The sequence below is a fragment of the Branchiostoma lanceolatum genome, chromosome 8 (assembly GCF_035083965.1).
Source record: "Branchiostoma lanceolatum isolate klBraLanc5 chromosome 8, klBraLanc5.hap2, whole genome shotgun sequence".
Lineage (NCBI taxonomy): Eukaryota > Metazoa > Chordata > Leptocardii > Amphioxiformes > Branchiostomatidae > Branchiostoma > Branchiostoma lanceolatum.
Genome location: NC_089729.1, coordinates 15,552,979 through 15,578,711, shown reverse-complemented (window position 1 = coordinate 15,578,711; position 25,733 = coordinate 15,552,979). Strand labels below are relative to the sequence as shown.

Genomic DNA, 25,733 nt, shown 5'->3' with positions numbered 1-25,733 from the left:
TTGAACGTTTTTGTTAGCAGACGTGTGTGAAACACGAGGAGGGCAAGCGACACTATCATTAAGGTTTCCCAATGACAACAGGAGGTAGGATAGACTCTGCCAAGACCGGTTTTACATCATGAGACAAAGGGGTTTGAGTGCCACCTTACAACGGTTATCTCTGGCTGTCACTTTCTACATGTGCCTCCCCCCCCCCCCCCGGGCGCCCTGAGTCAAGGAACTCTTAGAAGTGAAACATATCGAACTCGCCGAGAAGTACAACTTTCGTGTTTTCCAATGGAAAGATACAAGAAAAGTGAACATCAAGTATACAATACAGTTAGTTTGTTGAAGTATTGAATTCAAGAAACTGATTCTGGTGGTTTAGTAATTACTAAAACGGAAGGATAAGAATTAAACCGACATTGAAATTGCGATATTAGGAGTTATAACTTCAAACTTTTCTAAATCAGACATTTACATGATAAACTATATTGTTCAATTTGAAGTCAAACATTATTCTTAAAACTATATAGTGACTCTTTATCAAAAATAGTTCGTTTCTGACGTTGATACATTGAATTGGTCAGACTATATCACAGATGGTTATTTTTTATTGACGTGATATTATATGATTCAATTGACTTACAGAAGTTATTCTACAGCATACAACAGCAGAAGTCAATCCACGTAAAATCTAGAAGAGAAGGCCATTGTATAGGCTATCAGTGCACCTTGGGCTACATGGGTAGTGTAATAGCGCATAGTCTAGGCTGGAGGTGCCTTAAACAGGCTACACCCATGTTCAGATCCGTATCAGAGGGTGTCCCTCACTCGGAGGGCTGCCGGCGTCGACTGCGGAGGTCGCCGAGTGTCTATCGCCTGTGGATCGGTGAGTCCAGCTTGTTTGTCCTTGTGTATTACTTTTTATTTTTTATTTTTTACTTTGCCTTTGGTAAGACAAGGACGACGTAGCACTGCACTGAAGTTTTTCATAACCTATTTCAGTGCCACGTACAGAGAATAGTATACTCATTTGAACCCCTGGGTGTATTGAAGAAAGCCATGTATAGAAAGTGCCTTTCCCAAGAGCTCAACATCGGTAGCGACAGGGGATATGGATTCGGACCCGGGACCGATGGGCTCTGGGCCAAACACCCGTGATATTTACAAAGTGCAAAGTGGTTCGATAAGAATAAATTCCTTCGCCCTTCCCCCGGCTCATTTGTTTCAATGGCCCTCCCCCCGCTTTAAAAAAAAGTTCGATGGCTCACCCCCATTTTCATCATGCCTGTTTGCATGGGACACATTACAATAAAACTTGCACATGACTCCACCCCTGTGTATAAGCGCGGTGACAAAAATGTTCCCTCAATGGACATTGAACGTTAATTATGCCTGGAACACTTTTGGGGCCGTGAAACTCCGTCAGAGGACGGGTAAACATGTGAACCGAAGACTACGCTAGAATATTTTGCATTTCGTGCCGCAATTGACTGAAAACAGGCAGCTTTTCTAAAATTTTCGGCCTTTTTTGAGACGATTTTGCTGTTGTGCGGCCAGGAGCTGCACCGTACCACCGTGCGGCCAGGGGCTGAGACCTTGCGGTCAGGAGCTGGGAACGTGCGGCCAGATGTACTTTGTGATGTACATGTAGTGTTCATGAGCCCTGGAAGATTAGCCCCCTAGAGGGGCTAAAGGGTATCTCAATAAACTCAATAAACTCAACACTGCGCTGCATGCTAACCAAGATAAGCAGGCTTTGGACAAGGTCGCATGTTAATCCCTTCCTTCACGGAGCTGTGTGCATAGCATAGCCTGGAGGAGAGGCTATATTACAGTCTACTTTAGGACATATTTAATATATGGTGAATCGAAAGAATATTTGATTGCGCCCCTCCCCCCCTCTTTGTGTGAAAAACACAAAACGGAAAGTAAGAAATAGCGATATTTGAAGAAAAAATGTCTTAGTCGCTTACTTATTTGGAATGTTGTTGCGGGATGAATTGGTGATCGTTTATATTTATATCTATGGAATGCAATGTCCGAATCCGTCTATTTAAACTGCGTGTGTGTGTTGCTGATTTTCGTGTACACTTTTTCATTTTTGTATTCTCTGGAGAGAAATTTGTACAGTGACCTTGAGGAGATGTCATATATCTAACCAGTAAGACCTCTCTGTCGTGTTATTGGCTTGAAAATCCAAAGAAATGACCTTGCTTCTCTAAGACGTCCATTGTTATAGGGATCTGGACCTCAATATCTAAAGGCTTAAGAACTTAGTCCGCTAGGTTTTAAACCTAGTGGACTAAGTTTTAAGCCTTTAGATAAACAGTAGACTATGTGTCATCCTGTGCCTCTACCCCCAACCGCCAGCCCACCCCACTCCCAACCCGCATAAAGTTACTATGTTAACAGAAAGGGGACTTAAAATAGATAATTCAACATAAATCTTGACGTTTTTCTACAAAGATCCAGACGTCCATTGTAATTATTATACAGATAGTCTCAGCTAACAGGGGCGTATTCAACAGTAAATTCAAAACTCGGGTCTTAAATCTTTCTCCTTGTATCAAACTCTATTGTGAACAAAAAGAATTCCTAAACTTCATGACAACATTGAACATAGCACCACGCCCCTTTTTCATCTTCACATGAGCGAACACGTCATTTATCGTCTATCATTCACAACTTTCCAACTTTATGAGAAAGATGTAGGTTTTAGCAAAATATGTCTGGATCAGCTAAAACATGAACACACAGTACGCCTTGGCCCTTGTACAAAGCACCCCTCCCCCTTTTCTCTCCTGACTCACGCAAATATGTGATGTCCTAAGGGCCCATTTTATATTATCTAACGTTATAACCTTGCAAGTCAACTCCGCACAATGAAGAGTTCGTAAGGGTCAGCGGCTGACGCTTAGTCATGTGTGTCAAACAAAGGCGTGTGTTCATACACACGCCGTAAGGTTGGGTGGTGGTGTTATTATTCTCATTAAAGGGATGTTTCGTGGATAATACACGCCTTATCTGTGTAGTTTTAACCTTGGGCACACTAAAGTAGCCGTATGGCACCCAATTCCTTATTGGTAACAAAGTTAGGCAGCAGGGAGAAGGTTAAATCAAGGAGATCTTTCCTGATTCAAGCTCAGAGAAATCATGAGCATAACCCTTAAACACTGATACTTGAAAAAAAACACCCTGATTTTTAAAAAGAAATGTATTTATTCAGAATCAGTTTCTCCAAGGTATGCACACTTCAGATATCAAAGAATGTTCAAGACATTCTTCAGAAGGTCTCAATAACGCCATATTTTAATGTGGTGGTCTGAGAGCACCCCATAGAATTATGTTAGCTAACATGTCACAGGCGCTAGGAGATACATAATCAGATGTTGATGTGTCGTAAGTCAAAGGTTATGTCTGTTATTCGTTGTGCCCCAAGGCGTACATATAGAGATATGGTAAACCCAGAAAAAAGTGTATACTGTTCGTCACCATTCATTCCATAAGGCAGTTTGCTTTTAGCTAATTCGACCTACATATGAGATGTTTTGTCTCCCGTGTAGCATGTTTGGCAAGCCTGCTAGGTAGAACTTACATAAAGGTGGTTGATGACTAGTTTTGGTGAACCTACTTATTGTGCGAATGGAATTCTTCTCAACGTCACTGTTTCCATGGCAACAGGGACGACCTTGTAGATCAGCCTGTTGGACTGGTGACAAGCGCGGCCCATCATGGCGTTCACGAGCGCCACCTTGCGGTACATGTTTGTGCTGCTGCTCCTGGTCCATATTGTGGATTTTGGAGTTGAGGTGAGGAATTACAAACATATTATGCACATCTAATTGTTACGTCATAATCTTGGTCTACTGCTGTGATGCCAACATTCTAAATGCTATAAGTTGGCTGCCTTATTTTACCGTCAACACATTGCAATGAATCTAGACATGATATTATATCTGTTCCCTTTTACACAGGCCCATGGACGCAGTCATGGCAGTAAAGAACATGGAAGTCGTCATTCTGGCAAACATAGCCATCATCATTCGGGCGGACATAGCCATCATCATTCGGGAAGCCATGGCCATGGGCATAGCCATTCGCACAGCCATTCACGCGGACATTCGCACAGCCATGGATCATCTGAAGAGCATGGGCAAGGTATGTTCAGCATTGTTTGCATGTGCGTCAACAGAAATAGCTGATTACAATCGTCAATACCTTCTAACAAGCATAAGATACCAGACAGTTTTTACTTATCAAGAAATCCGTATTGTTGAGATAGAAGAAATTAAAACAACGCCCGTATGCAACCTTGGACAAGGCCAACGTTGCAAGAACTTATCATTGGTGGTGACGAAATTTGGAGGGGGCACGGCACGAAATCTGGTATTTAAGCATACTTAAACGCAGCGTAAACGTGACGTTTATTCACTATTTCCGCAACTTAACGACCCCTGTACGTCTGCTTAAATTTTGCATATAAGGTGCCCTTTCCGGAAGTACGTTTAGGTACGTTTCTGCACTTCTTCACGTGTATTTACGTGACTTTTCGACGCGTAAAGGCGTCGTTAAGGACAATTTTTAGGTACGTTGAAACACGGAAAGTGTAAGTTTCTTGAGACCTTTCCGTACCCTTTCGTCCATCTTTATCATTCATTTCCGCCACGATTCTCCCTGCCGTTATGTGTCGTTCACACAGCTTGAAAGGTTGCTTAAAGGTATACCTTTCCTCGGTATTTCCGTGACCTTTTTACGACCTTAACGTGCCACAAGCGTGGTATCTGCAAGGCGTAAAGGCGTCGTTATGGACAATCTTTCCGTGCGTTCAGGTACGTTTCTGCACTTCTTCACGTGTATTTACGCGACTATTCGACGCGTAAAGGCGTCGTTAAGTACAATTTTTCCGTCCGTTCCAATACGGAAAGTGTTAGCTTATTGAGACCTTTCCGTACCCTTTCGTCCATCTTTATCACCCATTTCCGTCAGGATTTTCCCTACGTTTATGTGCCGTTCACAAAGCTTGAAAGGTTACCTAAACCTGTACCTTTCCTCGGGCTTTCCGTGATCTTTTTTTTAGACCTTAACGTGCTACAAACGTTGTATCTGCAAGGCGTAAAGGCGTCGTTATGGACAATTTTCCGTACCTTTACGGAAGATCCAACACGGAAAGTGTAAGTTTCTTGAGACCTTTCCGTAATCTTTCGTCCATCTTTATAATCTATTTCCGTCACGATTTCCCTACGTTTATGTGCCGTTCACGCAGCCTAAAAGACTACCTAAAGCTACACCTTTCCTGGTGTTTTCTGTAGCCTTTTTATGAGCTTAACGTGCTAAAAACACGAGCTAAACGTGCTAGAAACACGAGCTTAACGTGCTAAAACGTATGCTCTACAATAAGTTTCCTTTTTCATTACACAGTATCTAATTTAATCCTTCACGACGACTTAACTTGCTACGGATGGCTTAAACATTCCGAACCCTTACATAGACAGGTAAATATGAATATGAAAGGCAACAGGGCCGATAAAAGTTTAGAACAATTTATTTCAAAGATGATAATACTGCACAAAAACGTGTTACGCCATTATAGCGAGACCCCTCCCCACCTTTACAAATATACACATACAAAATGGAATAAATGATTTCTTACATATGGATTACCAGTTTCATTTTTTAAAAATGTCACCTTATCCCAAACATTGATAAACTATTCAGGCTATTCTTTACCCCAACTACTGACTATTACAATGTACTTCCAAGTTCCAACCCTAGCTAACTATTACATCGACACCAAAACGTAACCCCTAACACTAACTTTTCTTCCCTCCCGTATCTTATTAGCCTGGATGCCAGACCCCCAAACTCTAAAATATCTTTCTTGACGATAGATATTTCTTGGTTTCTTGGCATTCAGGCTAGTATCTTATTAGCCTCTACCAGGCTCCGCGGATCGCTAGGAAAATAGTAGAAATTGGCCAAATAGAGTGAATAGTAATAATACAATCATTTTGGGTTGAATAACACTTACTAGGTACTTGCGGTTTCGTCATCAGTCGTTAAATTCTAACTTGTACTTGACGCGGTCAACGAGGGATCAGAATCTCACATTGTCGGTTAATTCTCCCTTCACCATTTTGCGCCATTTCCAAGTCCACGATTCCGGTCCCAGTGTTGGGCGAGTCGCCAGGAATAGTTCCGATCAAGACAGGTAGAAAGGTTCCGATTTCACTCACGCCGTTGTTTAACCGTTGTCTCCACTGGTACCGGGTAGATTAGGAGATACAACAAAGTAATGATTTCCCCGTCCCGAATCGCGTGCCCGCATGCCCCGTTCAGCATCTCCATCCTACTCCGGATCCGTTTCACCAAAATCTCCTTGGTTTCACCAAGGAAGTATAATCCTATGAAACCGCCTTGGTTTCACCAAGTTGTACAGACTGATGTCCTTGTCCCAGCTTTACATTTTTCCGTCCGGGTTCCGGTTGGTAAGAACAACGTCGTGGCCATAACTTGCCGTCGTGGGTTGAAACGACTGAGTTCAAACTTCCTTCATGAGCTGTCTTCGCTGTAAACAATCTCTGTCTCTGGGATATACGGTTAGTTTGAAAAAGCCACCCTTGTCTGTCATTGGGTAATGCCCTGTCACATGGCATTCCGCTAGTAAATATGGAGATGTTTCATTACCATCTCAACGTACCGCCCCAGCTTGTTTACGGCTTCACACTGTATAAATTTGCAGTTGAAAAGCAGACGTCCTTGCGTTACGCTTTTGACCCGAACACAACAACACTCGTGAGCGACAATAGAAAATACTGTTAGCGGCGATCTTTCTATAAGTTACTTATACATGTAGATTATAAAAGGGAAAACTGCGTGAGAACACGCGTTATTTGATGAGCTTTGATACAAAACAAGGAACAAAAATACACAAATCTGCCAAATGTGCCGGCGGCGCTGTCTCGATCCGCGGACTGGGCGAATTTGTGCGGTGGCCAAAGACAGTATGCCCGCCGACCTATAGATTAGCAATCCGGGGGAATTGTTAGCTCAATGTTCCACGTTGTTTTCTAAAACTGGGAGCACCGTAAACCCAGCCTAAAGGTAACGGAAGAATATCGGAAAGGTAGAAATAACGGCGAGGATAAACGCTCGCTTTCCGTCAGCTTTTCTTTTCCTAAACAGAAGAGTGGGTTATGTAAACCGATCCTATATGAAACGGAAGGATATCGGAAAGGTAAAAGTAACTGCGGGGGAAAACGACCGCTTTCCGACAGCTTTTCTCTACCTAAACATAAAAGGGGGGAGGTCTCCCCCCATCTATGTAAACCGATCCTATATGTAACGGAAGGATATCGGAAAGGTAGAAATAACTGCGAGGATAAACGCTCGCTTTCCGACAGCTTTTCTCTACCTTAACATAAAAGGGGGGAGGTCTCCCCCCTTCTATGTAAACCGATCCTATATGTAACGGAAGGATATCAGAAAGGTAGAAATAACTGCGAGGATAAACGCTCGCTTTCCGACAGCTTTTCTCTACCTTAACATAAAAGGGCGAGGTCCCCCCCCTTTTATGTAAACCGATCCTATATGAAACGGAAGGATATCGGAAAGGTAGAAATAAACTGCGAGGATAAACGCTCGCTTTCCGACAGCTTTTCTCTACCTAAACATAAAAGGGGGGAGGTCTCCCCCCTTCTATGTAAACCGATCCTATATGTAGCGGAAGGATATCGGAAAGGTAGAAATAACTGCGAGGATAAACGCTCGCTTTCCGACAGCTTTTCTCTACCTAAACATAAAAGGGGGGAGGTATCCCCCCTTCTATGTAAACAGATCCTATATGTAACGGAAGGATATCGGAAAGGTAGAAATAACTGCGAGGGAAAACGCTCGCTTTTTGACAGCTTTTCTCTACCTAAACATAAGAGGGAGTTATGTAAACCGATCCTACATGTAACGGAAGGATATCGGAAAGGTAGAAATAACTGCGAGGGAAAACGCTCGCTTTTCGACAGCTGTTCTCTACCTAAACATAAAAGGGCGAGGTCCCCCCCCCTTCTATGTAAACCGATCCTATATGTAACGGAAGGATATCGGAAAGGTAAAAATAATGGCGAGGATAAACGCTCGCTTTCCGACAACTTTGCTCTACCTAAACAGAAGAGTGGGTTATTTAAGCTGAGCCTATATGTAACGGAAGGATATCGGAAAGGTAAAAATAGCTACGTGAGAAAACGCCCGCTTTCCGACAGCTTTTCTCTACCTAAACATAGAAGGGGGAAGGTCTCCCCCCTTCTATGTAAACCGGTCCTATATGTAACGGAAGGATATCGGAAAGGTGGAAATAAATAAGAGGGAAAACGCTCGCTTTCCGACAGCTTTTCTCTACCTGAACATAAGAGGGGATTATGTAAACCGAGCCTTATGGTAACGGAAGGATATCGGAAAGGTAGAAATAACTGCGAGGGAAAACGCTCGATTTTCGACAGCTTTTCTCTACCTAAACATAAAAGGGCGAGGTCCCCCCCCCCCTTCTATGTAAACCGATCCTATATGTAACGGAAGGATATCGGGAAGGTCAAAATAATGGCGAGGATAAACGCTCGCTTTCCGACAACTTTTCTCTACCTAAACAGAAGAGTGGGTTATTTAAACTGAGCCTATATGTAACGGAAGGATATCGGAAAGGTAAAAATAGCTACGTGAGAAAACGCCCGCTTTCTGACAGCTTTTCTCTACCTAAACATAGAAGGGGGAAGGTCTCCCCCCTTCTATGTAAACCGATCCTATACGTAACGGAAGGATATCGGAAAGGTGGAAATAAATAAGAGGGAAAACGCTCGCTTTCCGACAGCTTTTCTCTACCTAAACATAAAAGGGGGGAGGTCTCACACCTTCTATGTAAACCGATCCTATATGTAACGGAAGGATATGGGAAAGGTAGAAATAAATAAGAGGGAAAACGCTCGCTTTCCGACAGCTTTTCTGTACCTAAACATAAGAGGGGGTTATGTAAACCGAGCTTAATGGTAACGGAAGGATATCGGAAAGGTAGAAATAACTGCGAGGGAAAACGCTCGCATTTCGACAGCTTTTCTCTACCTAAACATAAAAGGGGGAGGTCTCCCCCCCTTCTATGTAAACCGATCCTACATGTAACGGAAGGATATAGGAAAGGTAAAAATAACTGCGTGGGAAAACGCCCGCTTTCCAGCAGCTTTTCTCTACCTAAACATAAGATTGGATTATGTAAACCGAGCGTATATGTAACGGAAGGATATCGGAAAGGTAAAAATAACTGCGAGGGAAAACGCCCGCTTTCCGACAGCTTATCTCTACCTAAACATAAAAGGGGGGATAAACCTAAGAATATAACTGCTGTTTTTTGTAAGCTGTAGCATAAACACGGATAAAAGAAGATCAACTCCGACGAAGATAGGTATGGACTATATGTCTAATTTTGCTACAAAGTAGACGTACAATGTGCGCGCGTGCGTTATTTAAAAAAAAAAAGACTGTAACAGAAATGTCTTAAGTGGGATCGGTGTTAACTGCAAATGGGTGTATCTTAAAGATCGAAGACCGTTTCGGGTATATCAGCTATTCCCCAAGATTTTAGAAATCGAGACACTATTAGTCCCCAGGAGAGAATATAACTGCTTCGAGAATATATTGGTTACTGATGTAATATAATGTTTCATCTATACGATATATATAAGGATGCTTCAAGTCCATGGAAAGATATTGTATTCATTTAATTCATCTTAACGAACGCGAAAAGGTTGCGGAAAGCTCAAATCTTACTTTCAGTGGCATTTACGGCCCCGTAAACTCTGCTGAAATATTTCCCGACCTTTAATTCTTGTTTCCGTCATTCGGAAAGTTCCCTTAAATATTCGATTTCGTGCCGTGGGGGTAACGTTAATAAATATATTAGCATATTGTCTCCAGCTTGCTTTTATCTAGTATATTCCAAATTGTAGTTGGGATTCTGTCCCAACTTCCAAACATAACAGTAGCTTAGGTCTTTACGATAGATGACAGATGAACAATGGTGCTCGTAATAACATCATTTACAATGGCACAAACTTGTAAGACGTCTGATAACACTGTTCTGCCTTTACATGTCGCTAGGGGGCTACAAAGGCTGTTACGTGGACAACAGAAACCGTGTGTTCCCGCATGCACCCACGACTTCAAACAGCATGACAACAGCTCTATGTAAGGCCCACTGCAAGAGGAATGGGTACGCCTATGCAGGTATGTGTCTGTATCGACTTGGCTAATACGTTGGGAATGTGTGTCGCCAGAGCTAATTTTCCATCTTGGGATTTTCAAAAGTACGCTGGAAGTTGATCCTATGATGGATACTGGTCAAAGTCAAAAGTTAGAAAAAGTCTTGCTTGAAGCGAAGAGAAGCCGAAGAGTTACAGAACGATCAATGGGTGCATCGCCTGGTACAAGACAACCGTGAGTTTCCCAGGATCTGCTCGGTACTGGAAGTGTTGTCCACCCACCCATGTCAGTTGGCGAACTCGGGGGAATTTGTACGGGATGGGAATCAGAGAAATTTATGATTACTTCTTTTCGAATACATTATGTTAAGTAGCTAAAGTTCACCCTATGATCGCTAGGGACATTGCACTTGGGGAACTGGAGCTGACAGAGCACTATACATGTGTATTTCGCGTTATCGATATTTGTTCGCCTCGTGAGAAAGGTTTATTAACGACAGATTTTTCAAAAACACTTGTTCATTATTAAGTTTGGTGACGAATCTTTCAGGCACAGAGTTCGGGAAGCAGTGTTTCTGTGGAACGGCGGCGGATTTCGCCAAGTGCAAAACCCGTCCTGCTAAGAACTGCTACAAACGGTGCACTGGGAACGGGAAGGAGGTCTGCGGAGGAGTATGGCGAATCTCGGTGTACGAGATTTCAGGTAAGGCCATGTTTTCAGATAACTTTGAAGATTTCCGGCAGTAGAACGATAAAGAAAAAAATATAAAAGCGTGGTGAATGTTCATTGAATAATTCTTCATGTAACGGGAATGCTGTCTTTGTAAGATAATATCAATGGTATGATATCTGTACTCGGTGCATTGGATTGAATTGGCCATGGGTATTTGATCTTTGTTTGGTGTACTTAATATTCTTGCGAGGTGTGTTTACACTTACTGATATTAATGTAAGAAACAAAGACAATACAGGCTATATATAGGACCACATAATATAACAATAAATTCGGGACCGCATTGTTAGCAGCGACACCTAGCTCCAGTTTGGAATAGTGACAGTCAGTACATTGCCCTTAGGAAATTGACAGACAGACGGTCACGTAAATGTCGACTGATGATTGTAATACTATATAGATCCTGGTTGAGGATAAAGAACCTTGAGAGCATTGCAAGTAAGGTTACGGTCTCAATCTCCTTATTTTGTTTGTCTCGCTAGGTGGAGGAGGAGGAGGTGGGGGAGGAGGGGGCACTAAGTACACAACACACTACAGAGTCTACAATGAAGCCAAGACGTACTCCGAGGCTCAGAAACGGTGCCAACAGGACGGCGGTCATCTGGCTGACTTGAAAACACCTGCCATCGTCGCCGTTGTGAACAAACTGGTGGACAGTCGAAGGGACTACTGGATCGGCCTGAATGACATAGGGGTACGTCTTATTGTGTGGCTCATTTACCCTGGGAGACCAGACTCCTTTGAGTCCGCGCGCTTACCTCACGGATAGTGGGCGCGGGTTGGATCGTGGGGGCCGGCGGGATAGTGGGGCCGGTAAAATTCGGGCGCACGTGCGATGGGGGATCGCGGGTAGCAGGTCCTGCGCGCGCCGACTCAAAGGAGTCCGGTCTCCCAGGGTAAGGCTCATTATGACAGAGTTATGTACGTAGTGGTGTCGTGTTGGCGCACAACGGTGAGGGTCTTTGGCCAGAGCCAAGATAGGTCCTGGGTTCGAATCCCCTGACATGCCACCGATGTTGTGCCCTTGGGTAAGGCACTTTCCTCACTCCATCCCGGTGTACAATGTATACCCTATGCACCGTCTGGTGCGTGAACTGAAGGACTTTAACTTTTTTGGCGAAGATTCAGGAGCGAGCTTATTAACTATGTTCTCGGTGTTCGTCTTGCAGCGTGAAGGAGGCTGGCACTGGTCGGACGGCGTACCGCTGAGCAGCTGTTCCTACAAGAACTGGTATCCCGGGGAACCTAACAACATCGGGAATGAGGACTGTGGCCACTTGTGGGGCGGCAGCAAAAGGCTGAAGTGGAACGATATGAGCTGCTCTGCACCGAAATACTTCATCTGTCAAACAGGTAAGTCCTTTCATCATCATTTTTGAACCTGCTTTGAAAAGCATGGCATTGCAAACTTTACATAAATTATAATGAACGCTGGCCTTTCAATTAAAGCAGACCTGGATCGGAGTAACGGAGAACGATTTGGACTTGTTTTCTTTTATGTTTCCATGTAACATATGTTGCTGGTTAATTTATAGTTTCGGCTAATTGTGTTATTTATTTCTCAACAACACTCTGTTACTTATGTTTCAATTTTGTTATAATTATATATCATATATTATTATAGGATTTTACTGTTTTGTAATCTGGGCCCCATTGAAATCGATTTGTCAAAATTGAATGGGCTCCCCATCAGTCTGAAAATTCAATGAATAAAATAAAAGAATCATCCTGGTGAGAAGAGTAAGACCTGCAACTTATGTTCACTTTTGATAAGTAAAACTGTCATGTGCAACCAAGATCGGAAAGTTTTAAAAGATAGGGCTTCTACTGTATGTCTAACTCCAGTTTTTGTTTGATTTTCAGGAGCCCGACAGATAAGTGGGTGCACAGGTTCTCCAGGTAAGCCAATCATCATTCACCAAGGTAAAAAGATTAGGGATTTCCGAATTTGACGTCATTTTTGATTCCCAACTTTACTTTCAATCTTTAGTAATGCGTTACTCTTATTTCAGAGGTGTATGTTACCAGTATAAGAGGCAGCGGAATAGATTTATGTATTATTCCTAATTGTATGCATATTTGTGTCGCTTCACACACCTAGGTGGAGGTGGAGGTGGCGGAGGTCCCCATCCAGGGTACAAAGAGTACAGAGGCAGTTACTACAGGGCCTTTTCTGGACAATTCAAGACCTACTATGAGGCTCAACAAGAGTGCAAGAAAGATGGCGGCCATCTTGCCGATCTGAAGACGAAGGGTCTGGCAGATTTCGTCACAGGGTTGGTAGACAAGAGGTACAACTACTGGATCGGCCTGAATGACATCTGGGTACGTGCTTATTCAAAGTTAGCGCTGCCTGATGAAATGCACACGTGCAAAGATTGTGGACGCGAGTAATTGCACGCGTGTGAATTAATGTGTGTTCAGTAACCTCACGTGGTGCTAAATCCACATATCCTGGTGTCCCTATATCCACCTGCCTCTTTTGAATTAGCCAGAATCTATACGTTATGACTGCAGGTACAGATTATATCTTGACTTGACTGCAACTTGAGTCGCACGCCGATCGCACGACGCATGTGACCGTGACCTTCTGAGTCGTACATTCAATTTTTTGTGCGGCGTCTGGGAGCTAGATATCTCACCTTGATTTACACCTACCTTTGTAGAATTTATATTTGAATGATATAACTATAGACTTATCAATGCTCCAGGTGGAAGGAAAGTGGTCCTGGTCGGACGGGGTCGAATTGAGCACCTGCGGCTATAAGAACTGGGCACCTGGACAACCGCCTAGAAGTGCTAGCATGTTTGACGACTGTGGACACCTGAAGGCCGATCAAGGGCAGAAATGGAACGACTTAGGATGTTACCAGAAGATGTTCTACATCTGTCAAATAGGTCAGTGTCTGTGTTTTAATATGATATTTTTTCTTCACAATTTTCATTCGAACATACATAAGAACATAACATAACTGCACATTTACATTACACGACGTTTACAATTCCACAGATATACACAGTTACATATAAGCTAGTTCGGAGTTGCTACTACGCATGTGCAGTGTCAAAGGTGAAGGCCCCCCAGACGTGAACAAAACCCGGCGGGCGTTGTTATGCAAATCAAGACAATGTCGAGACGAGTACTGTTTTCGGGGCCTTTACCTTTGACACTGCACATGCGTAGTAGCAACTCCGAACTAGCTTATTGTTGCAGGGGTCATTCCCACTGGCTTTTTTGGCTAGGGTGTGCTCCCTACATATATGTACAGGGGTCATTCCGAAATCTAGTATATTTTGTGATACTTCAGAATGTTGTGGTTATAATTTCTTCTTCAATTGAAAACCTAAGTCAACCCCTGATAACTTGATTAGATTCTGTCCTTGCAATGCCATTGCTAACACATGTGTCAATTTGGTTGCTACGATTGATGTAGCAGGCCGAAACATAACCCTCGCCATAATACGGGCGTATATCAGGGTGTATTTGGTCAAGGGTATGTTCCGGCCTGCTACACCGGCAGTGTAGCGATTCTTTTTCACAACCCTTCTTTTGGGAAGTAAAACATACATTTGAAATATATTGTAATGTTTGCTGCACTAGTTGCCTCTCAAAAGAACGTTATTTAGAAGCAATGATTTGATTACCTGGTGTCACAAGTACTTTAAGATAACAAAAAACTCGATGAAGGATTTGCCCATTGTACTTTCAGGTCGTGGCGAGGCTAGTGGGTGCACAGGACAAGCAGGTACGTTTCCTTTACTTGTCACAATTTTCCTAGCATCTGTTGGTCTATGACTACTGTGTCAAAGGGTGGTTTGTAGACTGAACGTCAATTGGAAATGCGTCCTAATGTAATGTGTTCATACTATAGTTCATTGGTTGGTGTTTTGTTTCATAGAATTTGCATACCTCTGAGATGATATTTCTGCCGAAAAAGAAGCTTTTGTACTCATGAACTGTTGAGATTTTTTTTTCTGAGAAAAAGAATGTTTTTTTACTTATGAACAGTTGTTACAGATGTTTATGCAGATTTATCTTAAAATCTGCAGTATGTCGATAGATATTTAACTCATGAACAGGCAACATTTCTTTACGCCCTACTCAAATATCTTAGAGTTTTATCTATAGCCTGTCAACTAATCTACAGAACAATGTTCACCTTAGACATCATCTCTGACGTTTTGGATTTTATCTTTTGCTCGTTCATTTCAGTCGACCTCCGGCCTGAGTACAAAGGATGTTACAGGGATGCGAGCAGACGAAAGTTCCCAACCAGATACATGACCAGTAACCAGCAGACCACATCACTTTGTGTCAACTTCTGTCGGCAGTATAAATTCCCGTATGCAGGTGAATACACTACTTTATATCATGCGGCTGCAGGATGTTTCAACTACTGCAGCAGCAGAAAACAGTGGACTACTATATCATATCTGGGCCGGGATAATTTTCGATGAGGGTGTTCCGGACCGGGTGATAACTTGGGTTATCAAACGGGGTTCTACTTTTATCACACGGGCTTCCATAGACTCATTCGAACCCACTGCATCTGTCCTATAGTGAAAATCATTGCTACAGTAAAAGCTATGACTTTGATAGTTATGACATTTCCTCGTCTCCTTTAGTGTTGGTAGACGGTCAGGCGAAATCACTATCATGGTATATTTGTCATTTTCGATAACATTAGTCATGAAGATTAAAGTGGTATCCTTAGTCTTCCACATGAAATGCTACCAAAACAAGCAGGCTTAAAGCCACCAGGAGTAGGTTGTAGCTTGTGATAACTTTATCAAATGCTTGTATATCACTAGATCAAACTTTTGTCTAAAACTGTGGCATCATACTATACTACTAGTCATTGAATGTTGCTACATTTTTGCACAATTTGGTTATGATATAACTGTGATTTTTGCTTACCAGCAACTGAGTACGGGAATAAGTGCTACTGTGGTCGAGAGCAGGACTTTTCTGCTATCGGATCAAGTCTGCCCAGCGCGCAATGCAACAAGCCGTGCACTGGAAACCCGTACCAGAAATGTGGGGGGACCTGGAAGATGTCCGTGTATAAGACAGCAACAGGTGCGTTCTATTTTTGGCTATAGATGTGTATTATGTCAGAAGACAGATCAAAGTATGTACATTTGGAAACAATGATTATGTAGACAATGAAACACATTTTGTTTTAGAATACTCACTATACACAGATATGTGCAGATCCCTTGTACGTTCCATATATCTAGACAAGAAATATGCGCATTGTAAAAAGAACGAATTATTCGCATCATGTAATCTCAAAATTTGTGAACACATGTTTCAAGAAGAGAGAAGAGACTGTAGATATAGATTTAGATGGAATACAACAGAATGTTTCTTTTCTTGTACCTCAATCATGTTATCTAATGCATTTAGGCATGAACATGCAATAAAATCCACATGTATTGATTTAACATCACATTATTGAAGATAGCATTCATAAAGTTTTTGAAAGTATATATTCATGAATGAAAGAAAGTATTCAAGAAAACATGCATTAAGTATCTAAAGCCAGAAAATATTGAATTTGAATATGAATGTTAATCATACCGATGATCTCATGATTTTTATTATTTTCTATTGACGTTTCAGGTGGGTCAACAGGTATGTGAACTTTGCCATAATTATACAAGCTGTTAAAATCAAGCCAATATCATATTTCGACCATAAAAATCTAATTCATTTTTGCAAAATTTACTTCCTACCTTTATTTCATCCACCAAGATATTTTGAAAATTAGTTTGAATAGATACATTTTAGGCTTATTTTGTTCCCGCATTTGATGCAATGTAATTCACTCCAACGGTTGTTGAGTTTTCTTCAGATATCGCTTTTAAGCGTCTACGCATGACTCTAATATTGTAAGGGTTTTCTCGCTGATTATTTTAATGAATCGAATAGGTAAGTATGCATATGGCGGATAAACAATGACCAAGGTGAATGTGTGATCAACGTTTAAAAGTATCTTACATCTTTCACAGGACCGGCACCTGTCAACTCTCTATGTCTGGGCAAGCTGACGTGCCCGGCCAAAAAACGTACGTTATTTTTCGAATTTGCTTTTTTTCCCTTTATTTGTTTTTTTCTCCAACAAAACGATTAGACAAGACAAAATAGCGGTGGACTCAAGTTGAGCAACTGATATCCACACCGTTACTTGCAAATATGAAAACATAGTTAAAAACAACTAGACAATTGAATGATAACAGTTGACATTTTGGAAAGAATGTCCAGATTCCGCACCCAATGTATAAGAGGTACTAAAGTAGCTAACACGTATATTTCTATCTAGCCTTTTCCTTATCATTCACCAGCCAATTGTACAAGTTTAATTTTATTTGATAAAGCAGAAGTGCGATAATGAAAAGCTGAAGTCTTTTAGAATTTTAGGTGGATGCTACTCCCTTAAGTTAGCACATGATACATGTGCGTGCATTCGTCTAAACATCAATGGTGTTGTTGCCTTACGCTTCGTATTGTAATGTAATGTCGACTTCTTATTCATAACCATAAACGCTTTCATCATCTTTAAAAATACTTGCAGCTGGAACGTGTTTGGCATGGGGCGATCCTCACTACATCACGTTCGACAACCGTCGTCACGACTTCCAGGGGACGTGCAAGTACACCCTGGTGCGTCACGCCGACTTCACGGTGGCCGTCCGGAACGTTCACCGTGCCGGTAAGAGCAAGCGGGTGGCCTTCTGCGACCGCGTGGAGGTGACCGTGTACGGGTACAAGATTCAGATTCGCAGCGGGAGAGGGAGAGACGTCCTGGTAAGTTCAACGTCCAAATGACCCCAGTAACAACAAGGGCTGCCGGGTACAGGGGGAGGGGGGTACCTCCTGGTGTTCTCACTATTAACTCACGGCGTCTACTTGTTACCGGGTCCCACGTTGACTTTAAGGTAGGATTGAAATGATTCGGGGTCCCGCCCGAAAGTGCCAAAAAATAGCCCGTAAACTACCCGACAGGGCCCTTTTTCCAATTGGGACCGAAATGTGCATAACTTCGAAGCACAGCCTAGCAAAAAGAAGCCAGACGAGTGGGAATGGCCCCTGTAACAATATATTTGTATGTATTTGTAACTGCACATATTTGGGAAATTATAAATGTGTTGTGCTAAAGTAAAAATAAAAGCCCTAGCCACAAGACCACCTTGCCAACTTTGCTGCGCAACTTTACTACAGAATTTCTGGCCCTTCCTCAGGTGAATGGATACCGCCGAAGTCTTCCCGTCTGCCTGAACCGCAGGGTTGCCATCTCCATCAGCGGCCTGAACGTGCAGATCCAGACGGACCACTGCTTCTCACTGACGTACGACGGCAACCACCGCGTTCAGATCAAAGTTCCCGACTCATACAAGGGAAAGGTAGGCTGCAAGTAGCCTCTATTCCAGTCTCCGCGGATCGCTGGAAAAATAGTAGAAATTTGGATCGCCTATTGCCCCTCTCTCCGATCCGTATAGCCGACCCCATAGCAAACGATTCCCTCTATTCGGTCCCTCTATATCACCTATCTACGGAGACTGGTAGAAGCTAGACTGCAAGCGGTAGTGGGGACTTGGCCTTTCTTTGTTTACTTGTATTGCTTACCCGGTAAACTGCATCAAGGCGTAACACACCAACTGTGTACCGAACCGTACAAGCTGCATATCCAGAGAGAGATTTATTTGATCCATTCACATCGGGAAGGACCCATGGCTGCCTACTCTTTTCGTTAAGTGTGGAAGGTTCTTTTACGTGCTAGAGTTTGTAATACAAAATCAACATTTGACATCACCACAAAGTAGTTTCGATGTTGAAGGGTCCGTAGCCCACGTGAACAGATTTTATAACTTGTGAACCTTCAGCCGAATCAATCGGCCAGGGTCGGTTATCATTATACGTGTAGACGTGCATATAAATGTAGTCTGTATGACTCACTATGACGTTATGCTGTAGCTGAGCGGGATGTGCGGAAACTACAACGGCCGACCAAACGACGACAACCTCATGCCGGGCGGACAGGTCGCCTCCAACTCCCTTCTGTACGGCAACAGTTGGATCGCCCCCGATGACGACACGTAAGAATTGAATTTGTCTTGGCTTTCTTAGATGGTATAAAACTTATTCACATTCAGGCGTGAGATCCAATAGAAGGAAACTGCAAGTTACCGAAATATTGACTGACTAAAGGCCTCCTTCAGGATTGATGACGCGGTCATCTTCGGCCACTTGACTCCAGTAACGGACCAAATGTGCATGGAAGCCTGTGCCGTCCCCCGTCTCGGTTGATGAGTGGGGGTGGGTCCAGACGAAGATGGAACCCATTGCCTTAACAGTGTCATCGTCCCTACAATAAAAACGGATGTTGAAATGATGAAGCATATAGCAGCCAACCATCTCTGGTGGCCTTTTAAGAAGGTTTTCAGAGAGTTGATATGTGTACACGTAAATAACTTTTTTGTTGTTGTTGAAATATTTCCATTACAGCTGCCCGGACACGAGACCCCAGGACAATTTTGACTCCAACGATATCAGCCCGGGTGATCGGCGGAAGTACCTGCATCCGACCAAGTGTGGACTCCTCAAAGCTGCAAGCGGACCGTTTCGCGTATGTTAACTACTGTAGAAATGCACTTCTTTTCCATTCGAATCAGTCCATTTGTACAAGTCCATTTTTATCAGTCGCAAATTTAGCAAATCGTTTTTTTACGATTTTTTATGGCATAACAGCATGTGTATGAAATGACTCATATAATGTGTATTTTTCCTTAAAAAATATAAAAGAGCGTCTCCGTATATTCATCTCTGTTGATTTTATCAGTATTCTTGACATTGAAGTAAAAGGCCCAGGCCTGTCTAAACTAAATCCCATTGTACACGTGCCTTTCATAATTTTTTGTCTGCGCTAAGAACGAAATATTACGTGGCTGTTTGTATAGTGAAAAGGCCTATTTTGTTGACATTTCCTACTGACAATCTTGTCGATCTCATAATTTATCAGAGCTGCAACGCCATTTTGGTTCCGACGGAGTTTGTAGAGACGTGCGTGTTCGACATGGCGGCGTATCAGGGCGACGTTGCGGTGCTGTGTCAGAACCTGCAAGCGTACGCTGACGCATGCGTATCAGCAGGGGGGAAGCCACGACAGTGGAGGAGGAGTGGTTTCTGCGGTACGTTCCCTAGTGGTGACCAGGCTACAGAAAAATTGCAATATTCTATCGACTACAACCTTAATACTCAACAACTAGAAAGATCATATTTGCGAGCAAATGCAGAATATTTGAATCCATCTCACTTCCCATGCAAAAATGAACAGCTCCATATCGACTTTTTTTTCAGAAATGGACAATTCAAACATCATCCCATGTCGGTGGCACCCCCTGTCAAAATTCAAATCAATTGCTTTTAATAACATTAACTTGGCATAGGAGCCAAAAATCTTCGTGCTGCCTTACCGGCTTCACTACCTTGGCGTTGCCAAAAAGCTTGATACTATGCTCCTCGACACCCTGGCTGGTTGAAACTGAATGTTTATTACCTTGTACTTAATAAGGTTTTCACAGCTCCTGGTTGGTCCCGCTAGTTAATCTAATCTTTTTTCACAGCGGTACAGTGTCCGCCTCACAGTCGCTACTCCCAGTGCGCCAGTCCCTGCCCTCGCACATGCGCAGACTCCGGCCCCAGGCCCTGTACGAAAAACTGTGTGGAGTCATGCGTTTGTGATAACGGCTACGTGCTCAATGGGGCCAACTGCGTGCCGTTAAGCAGCTGTGGGTGCTCTAAGGACGGGAACCTTTATGAGGTTCGTCACATGTTAACCTTCTCCCAAATTTTGTTAACTCACTAATTAAACCTAGTTATCGTCAACCTATAAACAACCCCTGAATGCAGATTGGTGGTCTCAGATGTGCACGTTCTCTTTTACTCTACTGACAAGCTACGGGCACAACTGGGAAAAGGGGCCCGACGGGTAGTTTACGCGGGCTGTTTTTTTTCCACTTTTGAGCGTAACCCCTACGTGGCCCAGTGGGACACCCTACGAGTACCGAGCTATTTTGGGGCACAGCCGGGCCCCGGGAATCTTTTAACTCGAATTAAAATCAACCCGGGACCCGGTAACAAATAGGCGCCGTCAGCTAATCGAGAGGTACCCTACCCCCGGTATCCGTCAGTCCATACCATCGGGACAAATGTGTGACTTCGGGGCCCGGCCGGGGCTACACCCCCTATGGGCACCGACGCAAAGGTGACCGTAGCATAAGCAAATGCATTATTAGTCTTGTTGCATAGTTAAGTCTACTAATGATGCCATTCGCTTTGAAAATACGTTGTGTTTTATTTTCGTTCCTTATTTTTCACCAGAAAAATGAAGTCTGGAAATCAGGAAACGAGATATGTAAATGTCTGCCGAACAGACGCATCCAGTGTGAGCGTCAGACAGGTCAGTTCACCACATGTACACGTTTTATCAAAGAATGATGAGTAGTTTCTCTTACTTGTCCGTCAAATGTACTAATTACTGTCCTAATAATAGCAGCTACGTGTATGTTAATAATGCTGCTGTTATCAGATTTAGAATTTAAAACCAGCAACTTTAGTTGTAATCAGATTCATCACCATCAAATGTAATTCCCTTTTTTTTGTTTCATTTATGATTAGGTGGTGAAGTTTCGGTGGAAATTGGTGGTAAGTGCACAATTGCATTCTCTCAACCGTAGGCGTCCTATGATTTGTACTAAACGCTAGAAAAATACATTTTTTTGCATACTAGTAAGCGGCGAAATTTCCTTATAACTTTCTATATAATGTGATGTTCAAGTCATGTACGATTTTCGATATCAAAAGACATTGATGGTATTAAAAGTTGTAGCTCCATGAAGAATTTTGCTTTCCAATGAACCGTTTTGGTGATCTTTTTTAGAACTTCACTATTTTTACCACAGGAACAAGCTGGAACACAATAGAAGGGTCGTTGTCGTTTGTGTCTATCGGATTTTGTGGCGTTTGGGGCGTGAACACGGCCGGAGAGGTCCTCTACCGAGCGGGCACGTACGGCAATGAGAGAGCTCCCGGGACGGCCTGGCTGAAAGTGTCCGGGAGCGTTACGCTAGTCCAGATCAGTTCCGGCAAGGGCATCGTGTGGGGCATCACCGCTAGATACAGGGTCTATGTGCGAATCGGTACGTGCAGCTGGTCATTTAAAGTTGAAAAGCCTGAAACTGTCACCGTGCTGACGGCTTCTCATCCGATGATTGAATTAAGTGACGTCAGGATCTACATTTCCCAACCAGTAGTGTGAATAGTGCTTTTCAAACTAGCTTTCCTGAGGATGGATTTCGAGGAACTTCCCGAATTCAAAGCCCACTAACTCGTCGGAACATTCCTCGAAATCCCTCCTCGGAAAAGCCAGCTTTAAAGGTACTATTCACGCTGGTTGGGAAATGTAGATCACTGACGTCACATAATTCAATCATCATGCGACTATGTGTTATCGGAACAGTAAACTAACTTCCGAACATGTAGAATGTAGATATTTTGAATGTAGATAAATCTTCCTAACATCAATTTGTCTGCACTTCAACGTAATAACTTCAACTTAGTATAGCAGCTAAACCTATCATAATGCCACAACGATAATTTGCCCTCTAGTAACCAGTGTCGGAACTGCAGCTGTTTTTTTGTTAGTTAGTTTGAGTTCGATGATGAAATCTTTAACTTGTAACCAACATTGTTTCTACCAGGCATCACCGCACAGCGTCCGCAGGGCACGGGCTGGACAGAGATCAGGGGAAGACCCCTGAAGTCCGTGTGCGTGTCAGAATACTACGTCTGGGGAGTGACAACCACCGGCAGTGTCTACTACAGGACTGGAGTAACCGCAGGAAGACAGATGGGTGCGTGTGTTACAATTTTTGTATCAGGGTGTTACACAGGACCGCAGACCAAAATCTACGCAAAGCGTCATGGGATAATTGCTCATCCTCCTCTGTTTCATCCTGTTTCACATGTCATGGAATATGAGACTAAAGCGCCTTTGCACTGGTTCGTTTGTGTGATGTATGTGTGTGTAGATGTGTATGTATTTGATCGCCACAAATGGTATGAACTCTACTATCAGAGTTTGATTTCAACGAATGTCTTGAAGGACATCGTGCTAATCAAAGTGCTACACTAGGATCTACTACGATCTATCACTAACGTTTTGTACTGTTACTTTATCGTCCTTGTTTGCAGGCACGGGTTGGGCGCTGCTAAGAGGACCGGTCATACGTGGTCTATCGTACGTATCCATCGGATACTCCGGCGTATGGGGAGTGACCTCTGGCGGTGCGATCTGGTACCGCAGCGGTACGTACGGAGGAAAGGGTTCGGCTGGAACACGCTGGGTCCAAGTCACGGGCTCCCTGGTCAGCATCAGTGTTGGATACAACGTGGTGTGGGGAGTGAGCGCCATTGGCCAGGTCTTTATCAGAATCGGTAAGAAAATATTCTTCTAAGGAAGTGTGATTGAAGAGCTTTCTGATGTTGTGATGTCGGTAATCTTAGATTCCACAGAAATCTCGGGAAAATCTGCGCAAAGCAACATGGGGTTGTTTGTTGCACATCCTCTTCTGTCTCACCCATCTTGCCATTGTAAACGTCCTTGCAGGAATAACGGCTCAGAGGCCTGAGGGTACCGCCTGGAGACTGGTTGGCGGAAGCCTGACCCAGATCTACGTCGGTGCGATTTCTAACCGCGTGTGGGGCTGTGACGGGAGCTACCACATCTACATCCGGGTGGGCATCACGGGAGGACCAAAAAGTATGTTGATCCTTCCGCAGTCCACTACTAAAAATTCAGCCCGCTGATTCTAAAACATTTGCGTCACAAGCCTTTGACGGGGAAGTAGAATCTAGGTCAATTTAGGACTATTGTGATTACTTTTTTTCAGAATGTCATAATGTCTGACCTGGTAAATGATTTTCAAATAAAGCATCCTTAAACTGTAAGCTCTTTATGACATAACAACCACAACAAATCAACAACGATAACGGTAGTTTGAAAGTTAGATTTTGCTTCGGAACAACAACGGTGGACATAGTATCATTTGATCATTCAATATTTTTAGTAATTGTGATGCTATATTTTTCAGCACCGGAACCACCTGTAAACCCTCTGTGCCTGGGTAACCTGAAATGTCCAGGAAGACGTAAGTTGTCTTCTTTCTCACTATACACTAGCTTTCTTGAATGTATATTAAAGTTCTTATCATGATAGAAAATGCGAGGAGTTTGCATTCTTTGTATTTGACAGAAAAAACTTTGATCATGATATAGTCTCCTTTGCAGTCTTTCAGGCCGACGCCGCCGTTTGTTTTCGGGAGGAGCGCTGATTCGTGATTTTTAATATTTACCGGGCCATTGGTTTCTTCTTTGCTGGAGAAAAAGTAATTGCCAGTCGCTACCTGTCAGCATTGTTCCTCGGCATGAAAAAATCCCACCACATATCAAGGATGTTTTCTTATATTTATTGTATTGGATTTATTTTTTAATTGATTTTCAAACAGAGGGAAACTGCAAGGCATGGGGCGATCCTCACTACATGACGTTCGACAACCGTCGTCACGACTTCCAAGGGACGTGCAAGTACACCCTGGTGCGTCACGCCGACTTCACGGTGGAGGCACGGAACGTTCACCGTGCCGGTAAGAGCAAGCGGGTGGCCTTTTGCGATTATGTGGAAGTGCACGTGCACAACTACGATATACAGCTGCGAAGCGGCACAGGCAAGGAAGTTCTGGTGAGTACAATGACAGTTATATAAAAAAGTTTATTGAAAATTCCTGCCCGTAGGCTAATTGCAAGTGCATGTACATGAACATGTAACACAAGTTGACGGACAGACAATAATGAACAGTATAACATATGTCTACTCTAATCTTAAGTACTGCCACTAAGTTCTAACTTATTGAGTTCGACTTCTTTTTCCGAGACAGTGGAAGACGAATGATCCCACTTTTTCTGTGATATATAAATGGTTTCTCATTTAACGAAACAAGGGGATAATCGTCATTGACATATATTGGCGTCTTTGTTTCAGTTATTCAGTTATAACCAATATAAATTGAGGCTTGTAATCAGTTCACACAGTCTGACTATATGATTAGAGTGGTGACATTGAATAACAAAGGCCTGATTTACACAAAGGATTTCGGAGTCGAGTCGGGGCTGTGTGTGGAGCTTTGGGCTGCTCAAGAGAAGGTTTTCTACCATAAAACGCTACTTGATTGGCCTAGGGTTCTTCTTGCACAGTCCTGAGTCGAATCCAAGTCGCCTTAAGAATGCGTGTGTAAATCGAGTATTGTAAAGACGTTCAGTACCGTGTATGTATGCTTATGCATTTACTGAATATAATCTTTAATGAAAAACATTATCTATTCAGGTGAATGGCTACCGGCGCAGCCTACCAGTGTGCCTGAGCCGCAAAGTAGCCATCTCCATCAGCGGGAAACACGTGCTGATTCAGACGGACCACTGCCTCTCCGTCCTGTATGACGGAAGACACAGCGTCATCGTCAGGCTACCCCCGTCATACAAGGGCAAGGTAACAAACAGTTATAAATAACATTGATGCTATACAGAAACTGGTATATTCCTTGTTTGTAGTGTGGCCATTTTTATCATGCGTAGCTCGTCAGACTTCCCCCGTCGTACAAGGGCAAGGTACTATAGCCAACAGCTGCTATCACATGGAAAAATAACATGGTGATGTAATGCT

General features: G+C 43.1%; 1 protein-coding gene across 1 annotated transcript in view; it reads left to right on the top strand.

Moving 5' to 3' along the window:
• The first annotated feature begins 775 nt into the window (after nt 1-775).
• Nucleotides 776-25,733, top strand: part of LOC136440695 (von Willebrand factor-like) — a 34,927-nt gene continuing 9,969 nt past the window's right edge. The window contains exons 1-31 of the mRNA XM_066436796.1: nt 776-871; nt 3,667-3,794; nt 3,960-4,143; nt 10,120-10,245; nt 10,771-10,923; nt 11,442-11,647; nt 12,123-12,306; nt 12,817-12,852; nt 13,061-13,278; nt 13,665-13,851; nt 14,664-14,699; nt 15,167-15,304; nt 15,875-16,033; nt 16,159-16,175; nt 16,580-16,591; nt 16,950-17,025; nt 17,532-17,764; nt 18,199-18,360; nt 18,932-19,053; nt 19,463-19,583; nt 19,977-20,145; nt 20,581-20,777; nt 21,338-21,416; nt 21,635-21,661; nt 21,919-22,155; nt 22,717-22,869; nt 23,210-23,452; nt 23,625-23,777; nt 24,109-24,165; nt 24,523-24,755; nt 25,398-25,559. Of these exons, the coding sequence (XP_066292893.1) occupies nt 3,717-3,794; nt 3,960-4,143; nt 10,120-10,245; nt 10,771-10,923; nt 11,442-11,647; nt 12,123-12,306; nt 12,817-12,852; nt 13,061-13,278; nt 13,665-13,851; nt 14,664-14,699; nt 15,167-15,304; nt 15,875-16,033; nt 16,159-16,175; nt 16,580-16,591; nt 16,950-17,025; nt 17,532-17,764; nt 18,199-18,360; nt 18,932-19,053; nt 19,463-19,583; nt 19,977-20,145; nt 20,581-20,777; nt 21,338-21,416; nt 21,635-21,661; nt 21,919-22,155; nt 22,717-22,869; nt 23,210-23,452; nt 23,625-23,777; nt 24,109-24,165; nt 24,523-24,755; nt 25,398-25,559 (4,158 nt within the window). The 5' untranslated portion in view covers nt 776-871; nt 3,667-3,716. The remainder of the gene's footprint in view (nt 872-3,666; nt 3,795-3,959; nt 4,144-10,119; nt 10,246-10,770; nt 10,924-11,441; nt 11,648-12,122; nt 12,307-12,816; nt 12,853-13,060; nt 13,279-13,664; nt 13,852-14,663; nt 14,700-15,166; nt 15,305-15,874; nt 16,034-16,158; nt 16,176-16,579; nt 16,592-16,949; nt 17,026-17,531; nt 17,765-18,198; nt 18,361-18,931; nt 19,054-19,462; nt 19,584-19,976; nt 20,146-20,580; nt 20,778-21,337; nt 21,417-21,634; nt 21,662-21,918; nt 22,156-22,716; nt 22,870-23,209; nt 23,453-23,624; nt 23,778-24,108; nt 24,166-24,522; nt 24,756-25,397; nt 25,560-25,733) is intronic.